Genomic DNA, 16273 nt, shown 5'->3' on the forward strand with positions numbered 1-16273 from the left:
CTGTTTGTTGGAGATGTGGTCTTATTCTGTAGCCCAGGCTAGCCTCAAATGCACAATCATCTGCCTCCACATCTCCAGTACTGGGATGATAGCTGTGCACTACCTACTGGCTAAATTGTATTTATTCTAGAAAAGTAAGAAAAGAAATAGTTTCCATCAATTATTCTACCAACTCAAACAGTGCCTCTTTACATTTGGGACTATCTGTAAATTAGTGTTTTCTCTACCTGTATTATTCATACTCTAGGGACATTTTTATGTTCTGCTTATTCAGCTGTCTGAAGCATAGTTTTGTTATTTAAATTCTCCAATAATATCATTTTTAGTGACTGTAAAAATACTCCATGGTATAGACACATCATAATGTATTGGCTTGCTCATTACTGTTGAGCCATTAAGTGTTTCTAGATGTTCAGTTACAATTCAAAAAATTGCAAAGAAAACCAACAGCAACCAATAATATGGAATATCCACACATCAAGATATTTGCTTGGTCCTCTGATCATTTTAGCAGCACATATGGTTGAGGACTGTCATGAAAGGCTGTAAGTGCTTTTGGTTCATATGATCCGAATGTTATTTAAAAGACAACTGAGTAGATGTGGGATGCCCCATGCCCAACCACACACAAAGCCCATGTGTTGAAGACCGGATTCCCCAGCTGACAGATCCAATTCCTGAGACCTGGCTGGATCAGGAGCTCTCTGACATGATCAATGGGCTGGTCACTGACTTGCCTTACAGTGAGTGGACTACAGGAGAGGAGGGGTTGGAGAGAGTGGCCCCTTGGGGCTGGTTCCTTTCTCCTGCCTCTGCTTCCAGGCTGCCATGAGGTGAGCAGAAGACACTGAAGAACTTTCTGGTATGTTCTGGAATGCTTTTGTGATCATTTCTTCTTCATCCTATACACATCGACTCTCTTCCTTTCGTTTTTCTCTCTATTTTTCAATTTTGTATCTGTTTCTACAGTTTTATCCCAAGTTGGCATTTACATTTAAGCTTGACCCATGGAGGATTTGATGAATGAAATGATTACAGTCACATACATAAAACTGCCCACCACTTTTGTCTCAGGCTCTGATGTCTCTCTCCTGCCCTGGGTCTCTTTTCAAATGGCATCTTTCCACTGTACTGATGAACAGACAACACACCACCTTCTGGTGTGTACTCATTTATTAAACACAAACACTTAGCATTCACTTATTACATAACCAGTAGCTCTGAATAAAGAGGCAGCTTTGATGAACAGAAAAGTCTGAAATTGGGCTCATGCTGTGCAGTTGCAGGCTAACTTAAGCATCCAGTTAATTTCCAAATTTACTTTAATTGGTTATACGGGCAAAATCTGACACAGGCGCAGAGCTGAAAATGGCGGCATCTTTAGAGAGCTCTGCGGGTAGTGGCATATTTTCTTTGGTCTACTAGTCTAACACTTCAAAGCCTGCTACTCTGGCACCACAGCCACACTACCGATGTCACACGCACCCACTTTTCACTCTGCGGTGCTGGTCGCCTCGTCTCTGACATCTTTTCTTCTTCTTCCTCTTTAGGTACTTCTTGAAGTTAACAGTATTATTTTCTCCGTTTTATAGATGAAGAAAGTGAGGCAGAGAGGAAGGTCCAGCACACATAACCAACAAGGCACAGAGCTGGAGCTGGTGCTCAAGGTTTCCCTTCAGTTCATATTCTCAGCATTCAGCACAGCAACAGGTCCTGCCACGTGACCTGTGATTTTTTTGGGGGGAGCGGGGGAGAAACTGATAGGAAGTACCCTAAACACCAAGTGTCTGCTGTGCACTCAGAAGTCATAGTTTAATAGCTGGAGAGCTCTGCTTTCGCTGTTTCCATTTACATTTTCTTTCCTGACACAGAGTCTCATATATCCAGCAGGCTGGACTCGAACTCTTGATGTAGCCAAGGATGTCCTTGGATTTCTGATCCTCCTGCCTCTACCTCCCTAACCCTGGGATTACAGGTGAACACCACCACGTCTCATTTTATGTGGCACTGGGTGTAGAATCCAGGACTTCACACATGCTAAGTAAACACTCTTCCAGCTGAGCTACACCCACAGACAGAGCGGGTTTAATTCCTCTCTGCTCAGTAGGCAAACTGAGTTGTAGGACATGAAGGTTGTCTCTGAAGGCATCTTTCCAAGATGTCTAGAAACCCTGTCACTATCTGAGAAAGTCTACAGAGAACTGGGGACATCTGATTCTGGTATTCAAGCTTAGATGAAGGAAGTTCCATGCAGTATGTGCTGTGTTCCAGCTAAACAGCCACAGACTAAGCTAGAGAAGCAGCCTGCCATCCCCCACCCCCCCACATGCTCATCTCAGTACTGTTAATAATGCAGCATGGCCATTGACTATGTCCTGGGCCAATCCTTTCTTCCTAACTTTACTCTCTGCTCTCCTGACTCCCGCCCTCAGGCCTCTGGGGGATGGGGGAGGGCATCAGCATTTGTCACCTCCCCCTCTGTAGCTGGAGCACCATTTTGGTGCTCATATCACTCACTGCTCACTGAGGGAGCAAGTGACGTTTCTTCATTAACCTGTTCATTCTTTGAATCTGCATCCTCGTCTGTGACCTTCTGCTTCTAACTCACCGGGTTTTAGGTTTTCCTACCACGAGATGACTCTCTACAGAGCATCTCTTCCTTCCAGCAGGCGATGCTGAAAGGGGACTTGTGGATGGTGGGAAGTTACCCGCCCGCCCCTGGAGGCCCCAAAGCAGCAGCTCTGCAGTGTTTGGACAATCCATCACATAGTTCACAAACTATGAGACGCTGAAATAAAGGGACCCAGCACAGTTCCGGTCCTCTGTGTAGATGCGACAATGGCGGTGGGTGATGCTTTTGAGTATTCACTGGGGGCAAACCAGACGCCAAGATTGGGAGAGACTGATGTTCAGGGCCCTGTGCAGAGGACCGTGGACTGGGGAACTCACTCTATGGGCATCTTCCTAAGTTGACTATTCTGCTTCCTCAAGTCACAAGCTGCTTGGGATCAGTCAGACACTCCAGGGACCCCACAGCTCAGCCTCACCTAATGAAATACCTTTCTTTAAAAACCACATTTATCTATTTATATTTGTCATTCATGTGTCACAGTGTTTGGTGTGTGTATGTGGTGTGTGTGTGTGTGTATGTGGTGTGTGTGTGTGTATGTGTGTGTGTATGTGGTGTGTGTGTGTGTGTATGTGTGTGTGTATGTGGTGTGTGTGTGTGTGTATGTGTGTGTGTATGTGGTGTGTGTGTGTGTGTGTGTATGTGGTGTGTGTGTGTGTGTATGTGGTGTGTGTGTGTATGTGGTGTGTGTGTGTGTGTATGTGGTGTGTGTGTGTATGTGTGTGTGTATGTGGTGTGTGTGTGTGTATGTGGTGTGTGTGTGTGTGTATGTGGTGTGTGTGTGTGTATGTGTGTGTGTATGTGGTGTGTGTATGTGTGTGTATGTGGTGTGTGTGTGTGTGTATGTGTGTGTATGTGTGTATGTGGTGTGTGTGTGTGTATGTGGTGTGTGTGTATGTGTGTGTGTGTGTGTATGTGTGTGTATGTGTGTGTGTGTGTGTGTATGTGGTGTGTGTATGTGGTGTGTGTGGCCAGAGGACAACTTGTGGGTATCAGTCCCCTCCTATTTTGTGGATTCCAGGAACTGAATTCAGATTGTTAAGTTTGGGAGCAAATACTTTAACCCACTGAACCATCTGGCCAGTCCCAGAAATACCTTTCTTGGTCATCATTTTCCTCGTTAGAATTAAGCAGTAATAAAGGAGCATCTTAGGAGACCCTGAGAAGTAAGAGTGTATTCTCTTGAATAATCTGAAGCTGACTATCACTTAGACCTTTTAGTTAGATATGCCCTATCAAATTCTTAAATTCTAACAACATTTCAGTATCTGAATACAGAATACCATATCCTATATTGCACTTGCAGAGAAAATGCTTGACCCACAAGGGACACTCTTGTTTTAAAAAAAAAATCAGGCCTGTTGGTGCCCATTTGTAGTCTCAGCATTTGGAACACAGAGACAGGAGGATCCCTGGACTCTCAGGCAGCAAGCCTAGCCTAATTGGAAAACCTCCAGCACCAGTTAGAGACCCCGTATCAAAAATTAAGATGGGCTGGGGGCTGGGGGCTGGGGGTGGTGGCGGTGGTGGCGCATGCCCTTAATCCCAGGACTCTGGAGGCAGAGCCAGGCAGATCTCTGTGAGTTCGAGGCCAGCCTGGGCTACCAAGTGAGTTCCAGGAAACAAACAAAAAAAAAGATGGATAACACCAGAAGAATGACACCCAAGGTTGACCTCTGACCCCACACACGAACACACGCACTAAGTTGCAGGCTTCCAGAGATCCTGTAATATAAACACTTACCTAAGGTCTGTCTTTCATTGTCTAAGTCATTACTGAGGTTGTCTAAGGACAGATTATCACTTATGTCACTGACATATGAGTCGTCGTCAGAAATCTGTGGGAAAGAAGAGATAATATACATGAGAGAGAGCAAGAAGAGAGAGCCAGCCTTTCAGAAAACCCTACTCCAAATGACCAAGCATGCCATGTCTCACACTACAATCCACAGAAATAATTTGGGGTACTATTTTCATAGAACATCGCCCCCCCCCCAATCTACCTAGGTGATGCTCACAGCAACAAACAAACAAACAAACTGCTAGGGCTGGGAGTGCAGGTGGAGTGCTTGCCTAGGTGTGAGGGGCCCACGTTTAGGCCCCAGCAAAGGGAGAAAGGGACAGGAGGAGGGAGGGATGGGAGGAGGGAGGGACAGGAGGAGGGAGGGAGAACATCCTTAGATATTCTTGGTTCTCAAAGAAAAATAAACAAACAAAAAAATCTCCAGTGTTACTGCTATCATCATAAAAATCCTTATTCTGCAGTATTTCCAGAACATGCTAATTCTTGAGTAAAGGAGTTAGCAACTTATTTTTGAACACTTTGTAAAAAAACAACTCTTACATTGGAGTTAGTACACAAACAAAATTATATTTCATATACTATATATTATATAACTATATTTTTTATTATATTTCTCTATATTTAAAGGATAAAAATCATACATAATAATGCTAACTGTGGGGCTTGCCTATTCCAGAAAGTATACTTTTTATGCATCAATTTAAAGAAATGTTTCTAAGTATAATTTAATAAACATATCAGGCAGTAATGATATAAAATGTCTAACAAATTAACATGATTAAAAAACACAGAGGCTATAAAGCAGACACATGAACAGGCAGAATTCTCAACTAGCAATGAGAAGTCTAAGTAATAGAAACATGAGGGAGTCCAGCACCCTAAATTTCACATTTCTTAGCAGATAGTATCATTTTGTGTTGGGGGAAGGGGGCAGTGCATTGCAAGCAGACCCTCAGAATGTAATGGTGTGGAGGAGCCATGGAGTCTAAGATTTTTGTTGAGAAATCTTTACTGAGCAGTTTGGTGAACAGTCATAAAGGAGATTTGGGGGCCTGCTGACTGAAAACAGTGTTCAAACCTCATTTTCTGACGAGCTAGGAGACAGCAGAACCTCCTGGGCATCAAAAAACTCAGAAAGGGAGTCGGTGATGGACAGCCTGCTCTCATTGGAGAGCTGGTGCACCAGGGCTCGGCTTTCATCCCCTGAGTTTTCCTGATGGAAGAGCAGAAAGAAGATTGCATATACTTAGAACAGTTTCAAGAGAAAGACAATCCACAAATGGTTGACTCACACAAACACTGGGTCACAGGCCCATGCAAACAGGCAACACAGAGCAGAGGTCAGCTTCAAAGGAGAAGTGAGCCTCACGAGAAAAACGAGAAATGAAGTTCTCTCCCAAAAGGATGCTTCACTTACGGGCATGAGCATTGTTCAGACATGTGCGTGCCACAGAGCTCAAGCACAAGCCAGCTTGGCTCCTTTGAGGAGTAGGAAGGTTCCAACACTGAGTTACACCCTCTTACTCTCTACCACTCAGGATGCTTCTTTCCAGGCTAAACTCCCCTCAGTGCATGGCTGATTCCAAGCAGGGTGTCCCAGTGAGTATTCAGAGGCCAATATGCTGCTTCCAAGGACTCCCTTAACAAATAAACTCAGTGTTTTGGTCCAGAGGTGCCCATGATGGCAGATCATTCCTTATTCATGGGTGACTGGGATTAATTTCCTTGTCTCTCTTCACCCACAATGACTCTTAAAGGGAAGGAAACTTCAGGCCCTAAGTATGACGATACAATTTAGCAGAGTAACACTGTTTTTTCCTCGTGTTCCTCCATCTCCACTCCACTGAGTCCAGATTCATGGAGAAGGATCCTGGATACTCAGGGGATGCACTTTCTAGTCTATCTGCAAGTAAAATTTCAACCCTACTCAATGAATCAAGCAAATGTTTGCATATAGTCCTCATCCAATCATAGATGAACATGGAACTATACAAGGCTTCTGACCTGTGGTAATGTACACATTAGACCAGAACCACCAACAGACCCTGGGCTACAGGAAGTAGAAGGCAAAGTTGACCTTAACTCTGACTCCTTGCGACCCACAGCCTGATTAGAACAGATTTAGGACAAGATAATTCCTTGGACTCCTGAGTCCCTGGTCAGCTCACTGGCCTGCTGGGGTGGCTTCAGTATTGTCATCCATCTGATAAGTGAGTCACAGAACCAGATGGAAAGGAGAAGTTCAGGCAGATGCTGTCACACCCAAAGGTCTCATGAGTTCAGGATGTCCCTGCTCATCTCACCAACATATACTGTGCCCAAGGAGGTCCACTGGGACAGGAGGCCTCAACAATTTCCCAATTAATAGACAGCAATGAGTCCTTTGAACTTTAGAGACAGAGGGGATTCTACACCTCTCCTCTTAGAATCTTTCTACATCAGCCCAAGGTATGGGTTTAAACACTTTATACAGCCTCTAAAAGCCTTTCTCTATCCCCTACAAAGATCTCCATGTATGGCAACTGCTTTCTTTCTAAAATATATTTTTTTTAACTTTTTGAAATTTAACATATAATTACACCATTTCCCCTGTTTTCTCCCTCTAACCCTTCCATGTACTCCCCTGCTCTCTTTCAAATTCATGGCTTCTTTTTCCTTAACTGTTATCATACACACACACACAGACACACACACACACACACACACACACACACACACACACACACACACTCCTACATATAGAAATATGTCATAATGTTACTTGTATGTATTTTTTCAGGGCCAACCATGTGATGTTGGATAACCAATGGGGGTTGGGGGGCTCTTTCCTGGGAAAGACTTCTGCTCTCAGCACCTCTTAATAGCCTAAGTTCTCTGTCTAGGGTTGAGGCCCCCATGAGATTTCCCGCTGCCATGTTATCACATCTTTGGGTGTCCTATTTGTTCGGGTCTTATTTAAGCAGGCATATCAGTGAGCCTTCACTCATTAGTAGTAGGTGGTTGCTTTCTTAAAGGAAATAAATGCCTCTCTCCTCCGAAGACCCAGGCACAAGGCTGCAGAGCTGAAGATACCACAGTGCCCAGCAGGACTCCTTAAATGTCCATGCAGGCAACAGAATCTTCCATGTCTCCTGTGTGCCCCAACATTAGGGGAGGCTAATGATTTATTTACCTGTGCTTCTCATTAATTCATCACCACAGCTACCTGCTCTAGCTTCCTCCTCTCAGACTGACAGGTCAAAAGGAGTTCCTGACTTATCAACACTGAAAACAATGTGTATTCAAAATCATTAGCTAAAATGTTTAGGTGCAGCTGTGTTTTAGATTTCACTTTTAAAAGGGGTTTCTAAAAATATAATGAGGTATCTCAGGGGTGGGCCAAAGTGTCAACATAAAGTTCCTGACATTTCCTATGTACCTGAAGTCTGAGGGTAATGCTAGGGTATTTTTAGGGAACTGATTTTAGATTGACACCTGTCACATGAGGTCAGGTATGGAATTTTCCATGTGTGGTATTATGTTGTTCAAAACGTTAGGGCTTTGAAACATTTCAGATTTGGGATTCCAGCCCCGACCTGTTCTTGGAGTCCCATAACTTCAGCAACTGCTTATGATCTCATACTGAAAACACCAGGACACTGTAGCACCCGCCCTCCAGCACAGCTTTTCAAAGAACACAGGGTCTTATTTACTAAAATAGGCACACAGTTCAGCACAGTAACTTCCCTCACTGCAGCTCAGGAGTGGTTGACTACCTGTTGTTAATGAATTAAACATAAAAAAGGAGGGATGGATAACACCCCAAATCCCATCACACTAAAACAATTGCTACAAGCCTTTGGACATTTTCTCCCCAATCTTTTTATTCACATACTTTTGTTTTGTAATAACTATAATCTTACAATTTACAAACATAATTAAATTTTCTCAACCAACAATGCATCAAAAGAACTTTTCCTAACAGTACTGTGTTCTTAGGATAAAAGCAGTGTGTGTTTGAAAAATAAACACACAAAAATGCAAATAGAGTAGGTACCCCTTCAAAAGATCCATCACTCATACCGAGATATATATTTCTATTAAAATTCTGGTGTAGCTGGGCATGGAGGCTCATTATCTCAGAAGGCAGAGGCAGGAAGACTGCCCTGAGTTCCAGGTTTGTCTGGTTTACATAGTACATTCCAGGCCAACCAGGGATACATAGTAAGACCCTGTTTAACACACACACACACACAGAGAGAGAGAGAGAGAGAGAGAGAGAGAGAGAGAGAGAGAGAGAGAGAGAGAGAGAGTTTTTGTGCAGTTTTTGTTTTGACGCAGGGATCAAACTGTCCATGAGTGTGCCTTGTCCATTACATTACTTGACACTGAACAGGTTCCCAGGCCAGGAAGAAGTCTCTGAGAGAAGGAGCTTCAACGGACACCTATTTTATTACACTTGTGTGTTACAGAGGGGCAGGTCAGTTCTGCGTTAGAAGGAAGGGTAGCTGCAGACTGCAAACCCAGGGAGCATCATTGTATGTCTTTACATAAACCTCATTATCTCCCCAGAACCATTTCCAGAAGGAGAATTACTAAAAATGTTCAAGACTATAAACGTGGGATTATTAGTTACTTCGACATTTAAGAAAACTCTTTTCTCTACCACCACAACTTAAGAAAATGATGTATTGACCTGGTTTTCATTTTCCTCAGACTGAATGTTCTTTATAAAAAGAGAGCTGTAGAATGTTGCTGTGGGACAGGCCAGGATACGTGGTGCAGGGGCTTCCTTCTGAACACCCTTTGGTCTGTGACTTTAACAGTACAGCCACGGGCCAATGGTACTCCTAACCAAGTGTCATGAAAGATTATAACAGAGCTAGGAAATGCCTGTCCCCTGGTGATGTCACCACAGCAAAGGGTGATGTGACTCTATCTGTAGAGATGCTGGTGTCACCACAGCAAAGAGTGATGTGACGCTATCTGTGGAGATGCTGGTGTGAACAAGCCTGCTGTTCAACAGTACTGGAGATGGGGTTGCGCCCCCTGCACAACGCTGACGGTGATTATACACAACTACTGGGCTGTGTCGTTGTTACGCTTTCTAGCCAGTATTTTAGACTGTACTCTACTCACAGAAGGAAAACTAGTCAACAGCGAGCCAGCCACAGGCAGTCCTCCAGGAGGTGTCCGGGGGAACACACTCCAGTCACAAGAGAGGAGACTCGATTCTCAGCAGCACTGAAGTGGGACAGAAAGCAAAGATGACGCTCATGTTCTCTGTTGACTTACAGCAAGAAAATGCGAAGCTGTGAGCGTGTTTATAGTGGGTTCTAGCACAGAGACTTGGGGTCTAGTCAGTGCTACCATCTAGGCTGTGTTCACACGCTCTGCAGTACTCACCCACCAGTAAGATAACCTGATGATACCCCTGAATATATCCAAGTAGTTAAACCCCTCAAGACAGACTTGGAAAATTAAGGTTTTTTTTTGTTTGTTTGTTTTGTTTTGTGTTTTTTTTTTTAAATCCCTCAGAAACAAATTCCAGAAATATGTATGCCTGGTTAGTGTGAATTATCTGTGCCTACTGTTGGTTGATGTCTTAAGTCACTCAGTATTATTTGATCTTTGTCTACAGATTAAAAATACCGTCATTGATTCAGCATTATATAAGGCTGTCATTTTCACTGAAGACAGTTTTCTTAGTGTTTTTTTTTTTTTTTTTTTTGGCCAGAGCTGAGGACTGAACCCAGGGCCTTGCGCTTGCTAGGTAAGAGCTCTACCACTAAACTAAATCCCCAACCCCTTTAGTTTTGTTTTGTTTTTTTTTTTTTTAAATGTGCCTTCTTATTTTTGAAATATTTTCTCTATTAAAAGAAAAAAATCAAGTTTAGTTAACATTTCCTTTGAAAATTTTTATTACTCCCCAGTTTAGGAGACCCTTATTCTAGCAGTTGGATAAATATTCAAATCAACTTTTGTCTCAACTTTATATTTAACTTGGATCTTATCACACAACAGAAGAAAACTTAAGCTTCTTTTCAAATTGCTTTGAGCTGTGCTGACCTCATTTACTGAATAATCTGCCTTTTTCCATGGATTTGGATGCCTTTCTTGTCCACATATCTCCTTCTTTTAGAAGGAGAAACAGAAAGCCATGTCCATGCTCTAGACAGTCATTTCCCACCGCACCACCACTCACTGGAAGAAGAGGACCCTCCAGGAGCACCTGGTTTTCTTCATGACACAGAGGTGGGAAACTGAGCTGAGAACACACACTCTGGCCTCATGAGTTGTGAATTTAAATCCTGATTTGATTTTATAAGCTGTGTTTCTGGTGGAAGTTATTAAACCACTCTGGGCTTTGCTTTCCCTGTTTCTAAACTAAAACTACCATCCCCTACTCCGCAGAGTCAAGGTGAAGGAAGAATTTGTACAATAATGTCCAGTGTTTGATCCCAGCATAAAAAACAAAGGGAGGAAACATATATGTGTGTGTGTGTGTGTGTGTGTGTGTGTGTGTGTGTGTGTGTGTAATAAAGGGATGAAATACCTTTTCTTAGCTTCTTTTTTAAGTTATAGATGTTTTAAAGGTGCCTTAAATGGGATTTATTCATTTGTTTGGACTGGGAACTCACTATTATCTAGACAGACCTGGAACTCACTATCTAACCACAGGCTGGCTTCAAGCTGTCCTTTTGCCTGGGTCTTCTGAGTGTTGTGATTACACATGTCCCCATCATGTTCATTTTTAAATGCCACTTAGATATTAGAAGATATTACTCCCACAGATCCCTCTTGACCTTTGATTTCTAGTCTAAAATAATAAAAGATAATCTACAATAATAATAATACAATCTTTAATAGTGTCCTGGTGATATTAAAATGTCACATTTAGGAATCCACAGTAGGAGTGTCTTGAGTAAGTTGAGGGAGTCATTTGTAAGAAGAATGGATCTTGGGGTTCAGTATCTGGGCCCAACACCAGCAGTAGCTCCTCTGGACAGCCAAAAGGTGGCAACAGAAAGGGGACACACAGTGGAAGGCCAGAAAAGCAGAAGCCCTTGGACTGAACCTATTGTTGGGGACTGTCATTCTGCTGTAAGGTGTCTGAGGCTCCTGGGAGTCACTGTCAAAAGGTAACTCAGGGTGTGTGAGATAGCTCGGCCTATAAAGGCACCTGCCACCATGACCTAGATTCAACCCCAAGATCCCACATGGTAGAAGGAGAGAACAGACTCCTGCGAGTTCCTCTATGACCCCACACATGCCTGTGGTCATTGTATGTATGTGCACGTGAACATACACATACACACTAAATAAATGTTTTTTAAATTTTTTAAGTAACTAAACATTTAGTTAACACCACACACACACACACACACACACACACACACACACACACACACACACACACACATATGGTTTAGGGTTGTTCCTTTCTTTTTTTCTTTCCCAGCCTATGTGACCATTCTTATTTATTTCTGCTCTTATTTCCTGAAGGCAACAATGGCTTTTCTTTGCTGGCAAAGTTAGCTTTGAGTCACTCAGTGGCTAAACCATGGGAAACAGAAGCTCTCTGAAAGAGGAAATAAATGAGACAAGCACATAACCAACCCGAGAACACTGTGGAAGGACAAGTTCAAGGCTGTGGTAACACCCTCCTGAACAGTTCAGTGCATTTTAGCTTTCTGGTTATTCCTTTTTGAGACTAGTCCCAAAATGTGCATTTTTCTAGACCTGGGCTTTGGATTTTCTCTCAAAACACTGGACATGGGCTCACAAATGCTTAGTGAAGGTTATCTATTTAATCATAAAACATGTAAGTGTGATATACATGATAATAATATGTATTATAAAAGTTAGGAAGTGCCTGGAAGTAAATGTGTGATTGGAGATGCCACAGCACCTGCAGCAAACAATGCTCAGTGATGGCCAGACACAGGAAAGTCTGGGCCTGTGTTAGCTAATGTGCACACTTGAAAGGGCTTGGCTGGTGAATAGGCTCAGGCCTAAAGTGCCAGGCCCTCAGGGGAGGGTGCAGGGCTGGTCTCTTGGAGGTCTCCTGCAGAGGAATTTCATCCTCAGCTACCACCATGAGAGTGTGGCTCTGGCCTGGAGCATCGGGTCTGTCGGCATGTGTGTGTTGCATCATGGACAGGTGTCCCGGTGTCCTGGCCTCCACTTTCTTCGTCCTCAGCTCACACACAGAATCGGGACGGTGTGGGTCTTCTTAAGAAGATGAAGAATTTACAAATGTATACACAAACCCTTTGTGACCTCCCTGTGTGTGAGTGTGGGGGTGCCCAGTGTGTGAGAAGACATGTGGGGGGAACACAAGTGTGGGTGTCATTCCTCAGGCTCTGCCCACCTTTTTCTTCTTCTTTTGTAAACTATATGAGGGGGTCAGAGGACCACTTTGAGGAACTAGTTCTCTCTGGGGCCCAGGGATCCAACACTGAGCCATGTCACTGGTCCTGTGCCCACCTTTGCTGGAGAGAGGTGACAGCATTTTGCTAGCCTGAAACTCACCATGTAGGCTAGGCTGGCCAGCCAGAGAGCCTGTCATCCAACTGTGTCTACCTCCCCATCCTAGGCTCCCAAGAATGCACCATCACACCTGCATTTTTCTGTGGGTTTTGGGGGATCCTTTATTGGCTGGCTGCATTCCCTCCCCAGCCTGCTTCCTTATTTTTCATTTGAAATCTAACCAGTTTGTTAATGGAAAGTTTTGCACATCTGAGGTAGACATCTGAATACCAGAGACACTTATACACGGCTGCCACCTTTCCTACCCATTCTTACTTTTCAAGGATCACAACGTATTTTTCTGAAATTGCTCATTTTAAACACATTCAAAGGACCATTTGGGGCAAAAATCCCAAGCCTTAGACCTCATTGTGTGTGTGTGTGTGTGTGTGTGTGTTGGGGATCTATGGGTTGAACTATGGCCCAAGAGGCAAATGACCCCTCTATTGCGCCTCAGGAAGAGGCCTTTCTAATGTGTGTTTACTGGCAATAGATTCTGCGTGTAGTGCAGGACTCCTAGGAGTACAGAGCTGCGTTCGGAAAGAGGAAAAAACAACAGGAAGAAGGGCAAAGGGACAGTTATGGTAAAGACTAGCATGGCTTTTGCAGAGTGCAAGAAGCCTGCAAGGAACTAGACATCTGGGCCACAGACATGGAGGTTTCTTTAGAAACGACAAGGAAAAGCCCTTGTCTTTCTCTAGCTCCCACTCAGGTAACACACGGCGGGCGAAAGGAATCACACGTAGCGGGCATGAGGTAGAGAGACACGGAAGGACTCGCAGCCGACCAGTGCACTGAGCTGCATTCTGCCAGTGCAGCTTGGAATCCCACATGCTCAGCTGGAGCTGGGCTTCAGCAGTCGCAGGGGGAGGCCAGGGGCACCGCTGCCACTCAAGGGGGTGGAGCAGAGAGCCATGCCACTGGACAGAGGGCTCTGGGGATTGGGTGGCAGCTGCAGAGAACAGTCATCAGATGAGACCTACCCACCTCTGCCAGGTTGTCCCCCGACTTGGGAACAGCGGGAGAGTCGAGGAGCAGAGTTTCCACATGGATTCTGCGTAAGCGTTCTTTAAGATCTGTGTTTTGTGCTAGGGCCTGGAATATGTTAAAAATAGCAGGGCTTTATTAGTACATGGACAGTTCAGGAAAACGCAGCAGGATGCTGGGCGCAAGCAAGTCTAGAAGCGAAAATCCCCTTGGACAGGACACCCTAGGGGTGTGTCCGGGCTTTCCCCATTGCTCTCCAGCAGGAGGCTGGGAGATAACATATGGGTCCGGGATGCTCCTTGTTAATCTCATCTCCCAGGTGGGAAAAAGGTTAGTAAGGCTGCAGAAGGAAGCTTTTAAAACTAGCCATTCACAGTATCTTTTCTTCCTGCCATGCTGATCTGTGGACCGCCCCCACCCTCCACCCCACCAAACCTAGTGATTCCTAGTCTCTCCTGTCCTTGACAAGATGCCAGTGGACATGACCCAGTGTGCATTAATTATCACGCTGCTGCACTGGACCTAAGAAGAATGCTGGTGACTTATTCATTTTGGGGAATAAGACAGTTGACTTTTCAAACAATAAACAAGCAAGCTTACTTACACATTTTAAACACTTGCGGACCATGGCGCTGGGTATGAGCCATAAAGAAAACAAACTACCCAAGACCTCTATGTCCTCCTGGGACTGTCCACCTCCTATCTCAACCTCTCTGCCTCACAGGACAAGGAAGATGTGTACTTCCTTCCCTTGGCACTCCTGTGCATTATGACTACAGGTCTATCGTTAGGAGGGGCAGACTCTCATGACTGCCTTGTCTACTGCCTGGATCCCTAAAGGACTTCCTTTATTTCCTTCCTTATCACCACTGTTGAATGTACGGAACATGGTCTCACTCTGTAGCCCAGGCTGGCCTCTCCTCCCTGGAGCTGGGATTACAAGGTCACCATGCCTGGCTCTAGTTTTACTTTTCAGTGGCCATGGAGGACATAGGTTATTCTAAGAACCCTTGAATTATTTGAGAAACTCTGAACAAGAACCAGGGTCATTTAACCACATATAACAACCCCTGTGAGGCAACACATCACTGCTACAGTGGCCAGAATCTTAGCAAAGCCTAGAAGTTGTGGTAATATATATTAAATATATCTATTCAATAGCTATATATTCATGTATCCATTGTAGTAGTTTGGTGATTATTCTAAAAAGAAAAAAAATTTAAGAAACAAGTCTTGGGCTAAATCAGAAATCTAAGCCAAAAGGGAAAGAAAGTATCCTGTGTTTTATCTTATTTCTTTCTAAACTGTTAATGTGGTTGTGAGTGCGTGCCTTAGTAAAGGTGATGTAAATCTGGCCTGCAAACCACAGTCTACTAAGTGTAGCCAAGCAGATTAGCAAGAAGGCTGGACCTCTGAGAGAAGGGGAAGGGAGAGGAGGTCCACGGGAAGGAACTTCAGGGACCCCATCATCAGAAGGAACTTCTAAAAGCACTGAGCCACACAGACAGGAACAATGAGAGTGTGTACCAGCAAGAAATAAACCTCAAAGAAAAAGTGGAAGCTGTTCCCCAAGGTCCAAAAGATGTCTCTTTCTCTCTGACCTTATTCTTAAGGGATTCAGAGGGCTGGGCATGGTGGTGCACACCTTTAATCCCAGCACTCGGATGGCAGAGACAGGTGGATTTCTATGAGTTCAAGGCTAGCCTGAACTACAGAGCGAGTTCCATGATAGCCAGGGATGTCACACAGAGAAACCCTATCTTGAAAAAAACCCAAAATAAATAAACAAACACATAAACAAATAAATGAATAAATAAAATTTAAAGATGGAGACTATATATGGAGTGAAATTTTTCTTTCAAAAATAACATAGTTGGGCACATGACTATAATTTAAACACGTGGAAAATGGAAGCAGGACCACATGACTCCATGAGGCCTACCTGTGCTGAGAGCCTGTCCTAAAAAACCAAACCAAAACAAACAAAAGATAGCATAGTTGGAATTGCCACTGAATGAAAGTATCCGAAATATCTCCAGCAAGTACTGTCCATCATTAACATTACATTGTAACACTCACTAATTAACAGTACATTGGTAGCATTAATTTTCTCAGTAGTATGACAATTTGAAACCATGAATGGACTCCCCCTACCCCCTCGGTGCTTAGGTTGGCTTCTGGTCACATGATCCTAATAGTCACATCACTCCTACCTGACCCAAAGTACAAGTCAGTAGTGCTTCAGACAGTAATGCTACACGTGATGCATTCTTTCTCAAAGCACAAGCGAAGAGAAAAGAACAGATTTGTATGCTGTTTCAAAGGTTCTCTGGCTTCCTGAC

At 43.9% G+C, this 16273-nt stretch overlaps 1 protein-coding gene across 5 annotated transcripts in view; it reads right to left on the bottom strand.

Annotated features, from left to right (window-relative positions):
• The window catches only part of Osbpl3 (oxysterol binding protein like 3), a 180638-nt gene that overhangs the window by 36871 nt on the left and 127494 nt on the right, over window positions 1–16273 (bottom strand). For all 5 annotated transcript variants that reach the window (XM_036180240.1, XM_036180238.1, XM_036180236.1 and 2 more), the window contains 3 exons: window positions 13932–14039; window positions 5512–5646; window positions 4374–4467 (listed from right to left, as the gene is read on the bottom strand). In XM_036180240.1, coding sequence (XP_036036133.1) covers window positions 4374–4467; window positions 5512–5646; window positions 13932–14039 — 337 coding nt within the window. The remainder of the gene's footprint in view (window positions 1–4373; window positions 4468–5511; window positions 5647–13931; window positions 14040–16273) is intronic.

Source organism: Onychomys torridus, chromosome 3 (assembly GCF_903995425.1).
Source record: "Onychomys torridus chromosome 3, mOncTor1.1, whole genome shotgun sequence".
Taxonomy (NCBI): Eukaryota; Metazoa; Chordata; class Mammalia; order Rodentia; family Cricetidae; genus Onychomys; species Onychomys torridus.